General features: G+C 44.0%; 4 protein-coding genes across 4 annotated transcripts; 2 read left to right on the top strand and 2 right to left on the bottom strand.

Moving 5' to 3' along the window:
* Positions 1 to 352: 352 nt before the first annotated feature.
* On the top strand, positions 353 to 4,750 carry LOC112273213 (F-actin-capping protein subunit alpha). Its single transcript, XM_073529140.2, has 10 exons — positions 353 to 791; positions 1,616 to 1,731; positions 2,009 to 2,098; positions 2,283 to 2,347; positions 2,700 to 2,861; positions 3,241 to 3,319; positions 3,493 to 3,570; positions 3,810 to 3,884; positions 4,017 to 4,052; positions 4,368 to 4,750. The coding sequence occupies exons 1-10, from the start codon at positions 662 to 664 to the stop codon at positions 4,476 to 4,478; spliced, it is 942 nt and encodes a 313-aa protein (XP_073385241.1). The 5' UTR covers positions 353 to 661; the 3' UTR covers positions 4,479 to 4,750.
* A 968-nt stretch (positions 4,751 to 5,718) lies between these two features.
* On the bottom strand, positions 5,719 to 7,302 carry LOC112273307 (peptidyl-prolyl cis-trans isomerase Pin1). Its single transcript, XM_024501922.3, has 2 exons — positions 6,923 to 7,302; positions 5,719 to 6,215 (listed from the first exon to the last, which is right to left on the bottom strand). The coding sequence occupies exons 1-2, from the start codon at positions 7,155 to 7,157 to the stop codon at positions 6,091 to 6,093; spliced, it is 360 nt and encodes a 119-aa protein (XP_024357690.1). The 5' UTR covers positions 7,158 to 7,302; the 3' UTR covers positions 5,719 to 6,090.
* Positions 7,303 to 8,457: 1,155 nt separating this feature from the next.
* Positions 8,458 to 9,659, bottom strand: LOC112273306 (pathogenesis-related protein PRMS). The gene has a single exon (XM_024501920.3). The coding sequence runs from the start codon at positions 9,279 to 9,281 to the stop codon at positions 8,574 to 8,576; it is 708 nt and encodes a 235-aa protein (XP_024357688.1). The 5' UTR covers positions 9,282 to 9,659; the 3' UTR covers positions 8,458 to 8,573.
* A 1,217-nt stretch (positions 9,660 to 10,876) lies between these two features.
* Positions 10,877 to 13,258, top strand: LOC112273339 (uncharacterized). Its single transcript, XM_024501993.3, has 7 exons — positions 10,877 to 11,384; positions 11,561 to 11,617; positions 11,782 to 11,862; positions 12,058 to 12,092; positions 12,278 to 12,367; positions 12,546 to 12,711; positions 12,863 to 13,258. Exons 1-7 carry the CDS (start codon positions 11,121 to 11,123, stop codon positions 12,977 to 12,979), a joined length of 810 nt encoding a protein of 269 aa, XP_024357761.1. The 5' UTR covers positions 10,877 to 11,120; the 3' UTR covers positions 12,980 to 13,258.
* The last annotated feature ends 232 nt before the right edge of the window (positions 13,259 to 13,490 follow it).

Raw genomic sequence — 13,490 nt, 5'->3', positions numbered from 1 at the left:
GAGGTACAGTGGACGACGCGGAGTGCGACAATCGAGCAAGTTAGAGAAGGAAGGAATGAGTAAATGAATGAATGAAGGTGAGGGAGTGGAACGAAGCGAGAGAGCGCGCCAGGAGCAAGGAATCAGGGAGGCGAGGAAGAGGAGGATTGGAGTCAGTCAATCGCGCGCTGGACTCGCTCCGTCGCTCCCGCCTGCTCGCTTGCGAGTGGCCCCCACCCAGTCATCTCCACCTCAGCCCCACCTCAATCATCACGCGTCAGCCGATCGATCAATCCCATTCCATTGCCCTCCCCACTCCCTTCTGCCTCCTCTTCTTCTTCCTTCTCCTCTGCGGCATCCAGTTTCGGATGACTCTGTATCACCAGGTCGCCTACCGGCTGCAGTATTGAGTGTCGTCTTGCCCGACGGCATCACCAATCGCCGTAGTCGTTGCGAAATACCCTACAAGTGATGTAGGCCGCGCGTGACATGGGTTGTCGCTCTCATGGTGTGCGAATTCGCGTCTCTTCACGGGGTTTTTGGCGCGCTGCGTGGATGGGCGTGGCTTGAGCTCTGCAGGGGAGCACTAGGCGTGGTGGAAGCAGGTTATCCTTAATTGGGTTGTTGAGTTTCTGCGATTTGGGTTGAATTCTTGTGTTGAAGTGGTGGAAGGAGTGTGAGGATGGCGCATAGGATCCAAGGTACAGACGAGGAGGATGAGTTCGAGGAGCTGGGTGATGAACAGAAAGTGGCCATCGGGAAGTGGTTCTTGCTAAACGCTCCCCCGGGCCAAGTGCTTCAGGTCGCGAAAGGTATCCTTACGGCCTTTAGGCTCGTGTGTTATGTTGAAGATCTTTTCATGTATCGCGCACTCGATCGTTGTCGTGCAATCCCATCAATGTTAGCCTGGTCTAATGTGATTCCTGGTGGTTCGTTGCGAAATTTAATTTTGAATTCATGAGAGGGCGAATCATTTGACCGTTTCCGGATAAGATTTTTTCCGATCATTCGTCGATTCCATAGATAAGTGCTTCATCGAGGATCCCCAGTGTCGTATTCCCGTCTTAGATTCCCATTTTATAGCTAGCTGCCTGGATGCGTCCAACCGTTAGGGTAATTTAAGCAAGCTAATGTCGGTAGGCTTCGTGGAAGTCGAATTGCGGTAATGTGTATTCCAAGTGATCGTCGTACTCACGAATGTGACACCGCCCTAGTGTTGGAGGAAGACTATGTATCGTTACTTTTCTTTCCCATTCTTCTCTCTTTTTTGAATCAGTTTACAATATTCACTTGTCACTCAACATTTTATGTGACGTAATCTTGTGTGATTTTTCTGGAGGGTTTGCACTCCTGTGAATTATTTTGCACTGGCTTTTCTGAAATAGTGAAAGATTATGTTAATTAATTGAGAACGGCACTGTGGCCATTATGATAGAAGCTGTAGATTCACAACGAGCATATGCCAGATACGTCTCTGGTACTACCGAACTTGGATATCGCTGAACTTTCATGCGCTGAATTCGTTTTTTAGTCGTCACGAATTTGTATACTCGCCGAAAAATTCTTTTGCGAGTGAGGATTATGTTTGAACAGAGCATCATTCGCATCTGCTGATAATGAGGGACGATGGATGCAGATGTTCGAGAAGTGCTCATGGATGGTCGTCTTTACGATCGAGCCATCTCAGAAGCTTTCCCAGAATATAATGTGAAAAATATGATTTCTCTGGAGATGCCCGATGGCAGTGGCAAGGTATAGTTTTGGCAACGTTTATATTGTAAATTGCTCTCTTGACCTGGGGTTCTTGCTGCTGCAATCAGATTCTGTAGTGTTACCTTCCTGAATAATGGTATCACCCACTCAATATCCTGCTTCTGCAGCTTATCTGTGCATATATTTGTAGCAGCACCTTTGTCAGTTCCCTGGAAGACTAAGACAGAAAGCTTCTAAGGATATGCTGGGAAGAGGTGGTGTAAACATCTGAGAATGGTTGTGCTGATTGGCAGGCACAATATGCATGTGGTGGCAGGTGCTTTTGACGAAATATGGGCAACTGGATAGTTCGCGTTTTCTGGACCCTCGTACGGCTAGTGTGGCCATCGTGGATCATGTAAAGCAGGTATTAAAAAGGGTGCTTCCGATCAGTTTTGCATTTTATTAGGTCTTGTATAATTTTCCACTCTTGCGTTCCAAATGCAGTGCCCTCAGTAAAGTTGATGGGAGCTGTTATCAGTTAAAAGGTCTGTTATAATCGCATGAATACCAAGAGCAAACAAAATAATTTTGTGCTTTGCTGAGAGCAGAAGTGTACTGAGGTGCGTCCAGCAGATGACGAGGAGCTTCCGTCTGCATATGTGGAAGGATTTCGGTATGCCTTCCTTTCAAGTCTGTGTTTTCTTTTTGCTATCCAACCTTAGTTTATTTCTCATACAGAGGTTATCCTGCTTTTGACATCTTGTTTTTTCCTACACTTCAGAGTAAAATATGAGCGTCAAGAGTCATATAGTTTATCCTTTACTTAAGTTTCTAGGATGTTTAGTGTTTTTTCCTTACAGTTTAGTATCTCTGAACTTTGTAACACCAGTATGGTATGTGCTAATTTGCCTCACACGTGAGCAAAGGTTGTTAAGCTTTATTTAGTGTACTGATGCTTTTTCTCTGATGTATTACTTCTTTGATTTCATGTTCGAAAAACTTCTTACAGTGAGTCTATTGAACAGGTTCTCTGTGGATGTAGCTCTTATGAAGTACGTGGAAGAGGCCTTTCAAGGAGGTGAGTGCTCAGTGTATTGCACCAAAGGGAAAGATCTCGAAAAGTCCAGAGGCGAATTCGAGCTCACAGTTGTCATCTCCAACTCAAGCTACAGCCCTAAAAACTTCCGGTATGCTTTCGCAAGATCCGCATCTAGACCTATATATATATATATATATATCAAGCAATTAATTTTTTAAATCCTCTCAAATGCATTTATGTACTAAAAAATCGTGTAGACTGCCCATGCGTTTCCTTGTCTTGACGTGTCTTTTTTTGTGTGTATGACATGCATTTTTCCAGTTGGTTACCCTCATTTCTTCATACAGAAGATTTGAAGGTGTAAATTGTATGCAGTAGTGTTGACCTAAAGGCAGAAAAAAGTTGCAGGTTACTCTAGCATCGACGAGTGCATGAGTACCAATTATTGTGCTAGTGATTTTGCATGCAAATTGTATTGACTATTTTTCTGTAATATGTAATTTTTACATCTGCTTCCCATGTTACAGTGGTGGATGTTGGCAATCTGTATGGAAAGTTCTGATCAACGACGAGTTGCATTCTGCGTCATTGGAAGGGTCGATAACTGTGAGTAACCCACCCTACCGAATGGTTTTTGGTTTGAAACTAATTGGAATTTTGAAGAAATTCTCACTTTTAAAACTGCGTGCTGAGGTATCCTTGGCGTGACAAGACATGTCTTCTAGGCATTTAAGCGTTGTGACATGGCTTTGTGTTGAATTGTTTTGGTACCACTTCAGGTAAATGCTCACTATTTTGAGGAAGGCAATGTGCAATTGGAAAGTAGTCGTAAGTTCAATGATACTGTCGTGCTACAGGTATTACAACCTTAACTTTTTTTTTTTTTTTGTAGAACGTCATTCCCGAAATGAAGCTTATTTTCTGTTGGCTGTTTTCTTTTTGGAGGAAACCCGCTTTTTTTGCACGTCACTGGTACTCGAAATGGTTTTGGGCGTGGTTGGAGGAAAGACCTCGTGCATCATAGTATTTTATCTCCATTAAAGAGTTGTTTTAAACATCTGAAGTGATCCTAGATTGGTGGTCACTCTGCCTGCAGGATGGAAAGGATGCCGGGACTTTGATTGTCAACTCTATTGAGCACTTCGAATCAGTGTACTTGTCTAATTTGGAGGCAAGTGTTTCAAATCTGGTTTAACTTGGGTGCTGCAATGCTAACATTTTTGTGTGGCTTCAATATATTGCTGCCAACTTTGTTCGTATCCTGGAACTGATTGAGCTCCCGCCTTCATGTGTACTTTTTCAGGAGCAGTATGCAAATCTATCCGACAGAACATTCAAGGTAAGAACGTCATGACCACTTTCAAATCTCTCAGGTTGATTGCCATGGAAAAGTACGTGATGGAATGCAGGCAGGTTGTCGCACACCATGCACCCATAGGTTTTAGTTGGTTTCATAGATAACATTTTCTCAATTTATTCTTAGTGGATGTTGACTTGTTGGTGTAATTGTTTATTTGTAGAAGCAAATGGGCTTAGTTTTCATGGAGATTAGTGATGGTAGTGTAAGCAGTTTGGAGGCTTATTCTGAAATGTTTGAGAAGATCATATGTGTCCAGAATTTAATTCTGATAGGTACATTGGGATGATGGAACAGGAGTTGCGAAGGAAGTTACCTGTTACTCGCACAATGTTTGCATGGGACAAGGCATTGCAGTTGAGCTTGACTAGGGAGATTACCAGAGAATTTTCTGGGAATAGGAGATAGCTTATATCTAACCATCATTGCCCATGTACAAGGAGCAGAATTTACACGAAATGACTATTTGCTAATCTAATAACTAATCACCAATGACACTTCAAGCTTTGACTTTTCCATGGCGTTTACCATCAAGAAGCCATGTGAGCAGGGTAGACAGTGCTGTAGACCATCCTTTGTGTAAAGGACTATACATAGAAGAATACGGCCTACACACCGGTCTCTCGTCGTGTATTTGACTCTTATGCACCCTTTACATGAAGTGAATACTTTTCACCGTGCCTCTTCGACATGTAATTTCACCAAGGGCCCTGCTAAAGCGGTTTATGTTAAAGTGTTGAAGAGAAACTGAGATTTTCACCAAAAATCGAAGAGCTTACCCAATTCCCATATCAGAAATATTTATGTACTTCTGACAAGTAACAACCGTCGCTTTTAATCGCTTGTCCCGTCCCCATCTCCACTAATTACGGGTCGCATACGAGTCGCCGGTACATCACTTTGAAATATGAGTGTAACTTCCATAGTTAGATGCACAATGACGTCCAATTTTTGCTTGAACGAGTGGCGTCTGTTCCTGGAACGCTCGGTAGGAATCTATTGCAAATACCATTTAATTTTTATGATTCACAATACAATGTGTTCTCATTCTGACACTACTCCATATTCCAATGTTTGGCTACAAATAGTAAGGTTCATGTGGAATTTAATCGTTTCTGCCTTCAATATATCCAAATCTCCGTTATCATCGCTGGGTGCTTGACTCTTCCCGGTTAAAACTGTCTCATTGCCGTTTGGCACAGTGAAACGCACATACGCATGGTACAACCGAAAGAAAATCAATGCGGCATGTTGAGAGAATGGGTATTTATTGTATGCAGAACATGATTCTGTGTATCCGAAAGGATTCCCCAAACATGCGCTGATTATAGATTATCAGTGCCAACGCGGACTACATGTGTACGCCTCCAGATCTGTTCAATTAATATGAACCGTGCATTCATGTTGATATGCATTCCGACTTTACAGAGTTTTGTCATCTTCGAATGATACGTAGGTGACAGTAAAAACAAGTTGAGTGAAACGGCTGGTTTGGTGGGCTCCACTTAACTCCAAATATAATACGCCATGAAGTCACAGATTGAGAAGAGAAATTTTTCCGTGAGGTCTAAGGCATAGAGTGAAACACACCCTGTATTGTGTAATACAAAGTCGAAAGTGCAGATTACAACCCAATCGAACAAAATGATCACACAGAATACGCAGCCCAGGACTTTTCATTGAGAAAACGGCTCACCAAACATCTTCCATAGAAGAGGAAAGATTGCCCGAAAGAGCCAGCGTTGCCCCCAAAGACTGCAAAGCAGACCTACAATATAAAATTCAAGTATTTGGCAGTCTTTAACGATTGCAAATAATCCACTTCAGGTTGTGCGGATACCAAGTTTCTAAATATTAATCACATATTTTCCAATAACACACAGCACATGGAAGAACAAGCTACAGCGAGTTCAGCTCTACCCTCAGAGCGGTAACAGGTCACCCATTCGCTGCCGTGCCTTAAACCATCCAAAGTCACCTCCAACCACTTCACACAAGTATTAGAACTCTACTAGAGTTTTCAACCGGTGCGCAGAATGATATGAGAACCGCTTTCGGTGTCAATGATGTCGCTGAGTTCCCCGACTTTGAGTGCAAAGGCAGCTTTCTCAAATGGCTCCTGCATCTGACCACGGCCGAACCAGCCTGGTCATACACACACGATGAACAAGGAAGTTAAACTATGAACCCAGAGCGTACTAGGATTCACATGAATGACTCAATTATCCCTCACTCGCGTTGAGAGAAACTGTCCAGAAAAACTATTTGACCTCTCTCTGACAGGGATAAAGCAATACGAAAAAATCAGTACAATTTCGGTGAGACGCAAAACGATAATTGTGAAAAATACTGTGAAGATCACAGAAGCTTGGAACGAAGCCATAGCAAGAACCAGGTGGGACACTGAACCAAGTCCCTAAACAAAATACACTCCAGCAATTAGAGAGACGTGATATCTTCAAAGATTAACAAGCCTGACAATAAATAGAAGGAGAGACGAAAGAAGAACCGCACTGAAGACCTGTGTGCCCTACAAGCCCTAACATTCGATGGCCGAGTACACCAGTCCAAAACGTGTTGTCGGTGACACATATCACATTGATAAGTCAGGCCTTAATATCAACGATAGCAAACCCTACCCAACACATAAACCCGAACTGGAAGAAAGATTACGGTACATAATTTACCACCGCAATAGCTGATATCAAACCCAAATCAAAGAGTTGAACATGAAAGCCATTTGCCCAGAGTCCTCTCCACAATCGAGGATTTCGACTACAAAAAAAGAAAGGCGGGAAAGGGTAAGGAGAAATCCGAACAGGTGCAGAGCGGAGTGGGAGAAAGAAACATACCCAAATCGCCGCCTCGCTTAGCGGAGGAGCAATCGGAGTTCTTACTGGCCAAGTCAGCTAGGGTGCTTTTGCCGCTCTCAATGTCGCTCTTGAACTGCTGGAGCTGAGCAACAGCATCGTCGCGGGTGGTTTTTTGAATGATCTTGCCCTCGGGATCTTTCCATGACGCCGGACGACGGGAGCCCTGGTGCTTGACCAGCAAATGTGACGCACGAACCTTCTCCCTGGAACTCATCTCCACCCAAACCCACAAACGCTCGCAACACGGCCTCTCTCTCTCTCTCTCTCACTCTGTCTCTGTCTCTCTCTCGCTCGCTCTCTCTGTTACCCCTCACTCACCATCAACGATCAAGAGAAATCGCAGAAGCAGTAACAGAGCTTTCGCGAACACGACGCCGTGACAATGAAGCGGAGACAGTGTAAGCTAAAAAAAAAAAAAAAAAAAGAAAAAAGAAAAAAGCTTCACATCACTAGATTCGGATGCTGCAATGCCCTTCGATGCATGCTGTCGATGAAAATATCCGTGATGTGGGTATCGCATTGCGATGGTTCTGACAAGGGCTTCATCTGGACAGTCCATTCCACCTCACCCTCCCATCGATCCGTCATCCATCATCCTAACGATTCTTGAATCCTCTCACACTTCCGTCATTCGGGCAGAGAGATTCGGCCCCAGTCAGACTTCACTGCCACGCTGCCATGGCCCAAGTGAGAACTGTGGCCTGATCAGTCGACAACGGATGCTTGGCCGGATGACGGTCAGTTTCATCTTCAACAGACCCGGCGATGAGCATCTTCCGTCAGCGAAGATCTAAAGTTGCTACATGCCGGCACTTTAACCAACTTCTAAATCATGCTCCGAGTCTTCCTGAGTTAAGTGCATCATTATTTGCAGTTGCAAATGTTTTCCATTTCATGCGTTTATCTAATCGAATATGTGCAACGTTTCAGCGATATTGTTCCATACACTGATCACTGTATCGTTTCCAAGGTGCTGATGATGGTGTGTAATGCAAGTTGTCCAAAATTGCGTCATAAGCGGGATTCTAGGGACGCTGGCGCTGATATGCAGAGAATCACTTGGAAGTCGCAGTTCTCACCACACTGAAGTACCAGCTACTTCATCTGTATTTAATGTCAATATTATCCATGTTTTTTTGTGCAGTTATCCAAGACATGCAACAGCATCTGTCTGGAATAACAAGATCGACCTCTCGGAGGCCTTGTTCGTGGGCCGAAGGGACAGATAAGCTAGGGGTTACGAACGACGCGGAGTCGGCAATGGTTCGTGCCAATTTGCAGCGGCACCACCGGCAAAGGCCTCGCCTGGCTCGTCATGTCTCTGTCCGCAACGCCTCTTAAAAACCGTGATTAGCATGATAAATATCTCGTTCAATATTTCCACAGGCACAATTGGATTTGCATACTGCCGCAAATGCATCCCTTGATGCTTTGATCGACAATGAGCACAATCAAAAGCAAACAACCCATCATCTCATATGGGACAAGCTGCGATATAAGCATTACACATGACATAGATCAAAATTTATCTCACAGCTGAGCTATTACAAAGTATCCTGTACACATATCGATGAGACTTATTCAGGAGGGTTTACAGTAACGGATCAGCGATTAGACGATCCCGCAGTGACTACTGATAGTAGTTCGAGCGATGGTGATGGCTGGACCCAGACATCGAGAAGCAATCATTCATACACTGGCTCATACACTCATGTACTGAGCGGAGCTTGAGGTCGGAGTTGGCATCGTCTGTGGTCTGGGCTGTGGTTTTATGGGAGCTTGTGCGAGAGTCGTCGTTTTCATGAGATCGCCTATGTGAATGCTTGGTTCCGGCACGCTTGTATGGCCATTCGCCCACGAAGTTGCCAGGCGGATTATAGCTGCAGATGATGAACGTGGCCTTGTCATGGCAGGTGATTGAAGCGCACCCGACCTCCTTTGTGTCCGCCCACACCACCTGCGTATAGTGCCCGCACACCTTCCCCGACGCGCAGGAATTCGAGTCGTAGTCGTAGTGCTGTTTCTCATCCACCCACGAGCGCACGGCATCCGCGGGCGCAAACGACTTCCCGTAGCCCCAGAAAAGGTTCTCCCCATACGGACCCCGCGAGTGCACCATGGCGCAATTGTGATGATCGCGCTGCTCCTCCCCGTACTTGCGCGCGTAATCCTCCAGCTTGTGGCTCCAAACCAAAGGCCCTACGTCCACATCAGCCCTCGCTGCGTTGTGCGCTGACACAAACTCCTCAGCCTCGCTCGAAACTGCGCTCGAGTAGCGAGGCAGCTCGCTACCGAGGATCAGAACCACGGCCATCACCGCAACCACCGTCATCTTCATTATTCCTGTCCTCGTCCCAGGTCACCACCAACAACAAATGCTTCACATAAGCCTCACCCAACGATCACATCAATAAATCCTTTCAACGCAGACGGCAAGAATTCAAGGTTTCCGAGGCTTGAAGAACGGGGACGGATTCAAGCGAGGACGTGGAATGAGAAGCGAGTGAGTGAATGAGTGAGTGGCATCGGGCACGGCATGGCAGCTCCGTGGGGATTGATCCTGAAAGGAAGGGGGGGGGAGGGGGGGGGGAGTCCGAGGCGATCGTCGGGCGAGCGGTGTCGCCATGTGGATCCATGCGAAACAAAAAGGCGCCGAGCTTGAGGATGCGACGACACTCGTCCTTTCCTTTGGCGACTCACTCGTCGCCACAGCACAACCCACTCTCACCATTCAACTACCGCATTCCCACACACACACACAAAATAATAATGTATATACTCGCACTTCGTTGTCAAGGAGCAGCGAGCGACTCTTGTCAGTTTGGTCATACGGATGGATGAGAGTGGGCTCTGAACCCCGTCCATGAAGTTTCATCCATCCTCTCCCTTCCCTTCCCTTTCCTTCCCTTTTCGTCTCGTGGGGTTTTCTTCGAGATTCGTTATATATATATATATATATATATATATGTGTGTGTGTGTGTGTGTGTATGTGTGTATATATATTTATATATTTATATATATATATATATATATATGTATATATTTATATATATATATATGTAATTTTATGAAGATCTTTATTTATTTTTTTTAAAAAAAAATCACACAAGAGCTAGTGTGCAAAACTATAAATAAATAAAATTTAGGAATAAGCGTTTATTTTTATCCTTTTGTCAAAATCAAATTATCAAAATGTGATTATAAAAATGATATAAGAAAAAAACGTATGAATGAGAAAAAATATTGGTATTAAAAATAGAAGCACATTTCCAAACCATAACAAACATCAAACATAAGTAAGCCAATTCAAAACTTTACCAAAACAGATTCTGTTAAACAAAGTTGATAGTTATATTATTACACAGAGGTTACAATGTAGCATTTGCAGATACATTTTTCTATTACTACTTTATTTAATGAGCATGAATAAATTTGTCTTTTTTGACCAAAAAAATAAGTTATAACACGTCCCCATAAAAAACAATATAGTAAAATACCATTTTTACCTATTATTAATTTGTTCTGAGAATTCTTGAAAATATTAATAATTTTAAGGTGTGATGTATAAGTTTTACAATTCATTCCACTTGAAGACGTATGTAATGGTTGTCTTCACATCATAGCAATTCAAATTGACCATCCATTTGTAAGATTTTTTTACCTTTTCTTTTCTTCTCCAAATACATACAAATACATTTGGAAATATACATAGATTATATGATATCAGTAAACTCGTTTACACACACAAAAAATATTGCGACAAACATTTTTTTTGATGTTTAAACATAAATATCTTACTAAGACTCAAAGAGGAAATGCCTCCAAGTCAGATTGATCCCACCCTCAAAGCTCACACACGTGGACCCATGTTTTCATTCATCCATAATATTACATTAATTTATTACTCATCCAGACGTCTCCACACCGGATTGGGCTGCGGGCGATCCCAAGCTCTGCGATGAGCCTCAGCGACGCTGCGTCTCGCGCCGGAGATTGTCCGTCTACCAGGCGAGGGAGGCATCGTGGTGATCTTGCCAAGCCTGGAAATGCATCTGAGCTTGGATATTTCGTCGCGTTTAGTGTGTTGCACGTGGGTTTAGAGTTTGCACCGAGTGGGGGCGATTGAGGTTTTGTCTTTGGACTTGCATTCCTTGAATTCGTTGAAGATTTTGGAGCCATGGCGACGTCCCAGGCCTCCACTCTTGTCGTGGCTGGCGCGGGGCTCCATGGATATCCACAGCTGCATTCTCATCTTCTTTATGCGCCCATTACCCAGCTCCCCTTGCAGCAACCGGGCTGCCTGTCGAGAGGAGCAAGCAGTTGCTACCCCACTAGCAGAAGGCCGCTGGTAGTGGCTGCCGTTGGTGGGTCTCCTTCTTCTTCGTCTTCTTCTGAACCGATTCTGGAGGACGAGAAGCCGTCCATGAGCTCAACCGCGGAGGTGAGCATATGCCTTTGCGCGATTGTAATGTTTTTCTGTTGGGGTTCTCTACAATTCGTTGATGCATTTGTGGATGCATTTGTTGTAGTTATGGGTTTTCTGCGAGGAGGAAGTGTTGGTTGGTTGGGCTGTGGGTGCGGAGATTGATGTGCGTTGGTTGTGGCGTGTGTACTCAGGACAGGGAAAAAGCGAGGGAAATCCGCTGGAGGAAGGGCATGGAGGACTACGAAGCTGTAATCAGCATAAACCTGCGCTATTTTTGCGAACGTGTATTGCAATGAATGGGAATTGTGAGATTAGGTTTTCAAGGGTTTTAGTGACAACGCTGGAAAGAGGGGGTTGGTGATCACCTGTGATTTTGCGAGTTTCGTGATCCTGTGGTTTCGATTGTGAGCAGCTTAAAAAGGAACTTTCAGATACAACAATCAAAGTAGCAGTGGCCGTTGACGCGTACATCTTCCTCACTCTATCTCCACAGGTTGTCAATTGAGACTTTTTGATTTTTCGTCTGAATGTGATTTGGGTTTTAGTCTGTGAATTTTGTTTTATTTCTTCAGCCAGTTGCTGTGAAAGCGTATTAACTGGCGTCTTGAGTGAAACCTTGGTGGTTTCGAGCATGTTGTCCACTAACAATTAGAAAATTTGCCACTTGTGTCGTGCGCCTTGCTGACAGACTGCTGTGAGCTACACCATTGGGGCAATTGCAAGGTGAGCCTTCTTTGAACAGTAGATATTGCTCGACTTTCAAAAATCATAGTGTGATAACTGTTTTAAATTTTCTATTCTGCAATCCCCCATATCTTCAGAGAAATGCTTCTAAATTTCATTAAAAAGAGAACAGTTTACAGTGGAGAACTGCAGTCTACTAACACGAGTCAATTATGAAACCGCAGCTACTTGTACTTGCAATTACTCTACCGTCATGCAGACACGGTTTCAAAAGACAATGTTGCCGAAATTTTTCAGAAAAGGAGAGCAAAGACGTAAGAGTTCGCTAAAACCCCTTTCTTTAGTCCTATCTCGGCTCACGCAGCGTTTTGACCTGTCAATGGCGATTGTCTCGGATTCATCTTTGTTGTTTTATGCTGCTCTCAAGGGACAATACTTGTCCTGTTTATAAAACCGTGATTAGTAACCGACATGCTTGGATTTTTGCATCAGGATCGGCATCCGCAGCAGCGACGTGCAACAGGTCTTGGAGAAGACCATCCGTGGGTGTGGGATCTCGCTATCATCTCCACGCTTGATTGTCCCTGCGGCGCTGTACACTCTGTGGGCGTTCTCCACTCGATTCACCGGAACTTCTACCGACTCTTTTCACTTGGAGGTATGACTTTTGCTGGTCCTGCCAATGTGTGGGTTGTTTTGTACAGGTTGATTGACTTTCTGGTTTCTCTTGCTTAGGAAGCAGAGCTCCTCGTCGTCAAAACTTGTGTCATCGCATCTGATGTCAGATGGATCCCGGTTGGTGTGAGCAGGTGACACCACTCATGCTTGGCTTCTTTGCTTACAAAGGGGCAGCTCTTTTCCAAGCTTACCAGGACAACAAGGACTTACTGTTAATAATTGACACAGAGGATTCGGATTCTCGGTAAATCATACAGTAATACAATACAATACAAGTTTGTCATGTGCATGACTTCTTCATGTCTCGTCCTGGAGAGTGCTGCCGAGGATTTACATGCCAGTTTTTAGAAAGGTATGTTCAAGTCAATCAATTCACTGGTGGAGGCAGCATATGTGGGTACACGAAGAGATTTGTGGTGCTTTCATACACTGGTAAGGAACAGTCAGCTTTATGTACAATATTTCAGTGAATTGAAGTACTGGACGATCTTTTTCCCTTCGAGTGAATTCAGTACATGTTACATTCAGTCTTTTTCATACGTGTGCCACCTTGAGAAAGGTAATTGTGTGGTTGTCAAGTATGAGTTCATATTCTAAAAAAATTCTTCTGTGTCTTGTCAATTTGGCACATCATTTGTTGCAAATCTTTTTTATTTCTTTCTTTCTTTCTTTTTCGTTGAAGTGGCGCCATGTTAATTTGTTGCCATCATCACAAAGTTTGCATCACGTCTTCAGAAAATATGAAAGAGCTGATTCGAA

Source organism: Physcomitrium patens, chromosome 20 (assembly GCF_059467195.1).
Source record: "Physcomitrium patens ecotype Gransden chromosome 20, ASM5946719v1, whole genome shotgun sequence".
NCBI lineage: Eukaryota > Viridiplantae > Streptophyta > Bryopsida > Funariales > Funariaceae > Physcomitrium > Physcomitrium patens.
Note: the sequence above shows the minus strand (reverse complement) of the source record. Positions and strands in the feature narration are given on the sequence as shown.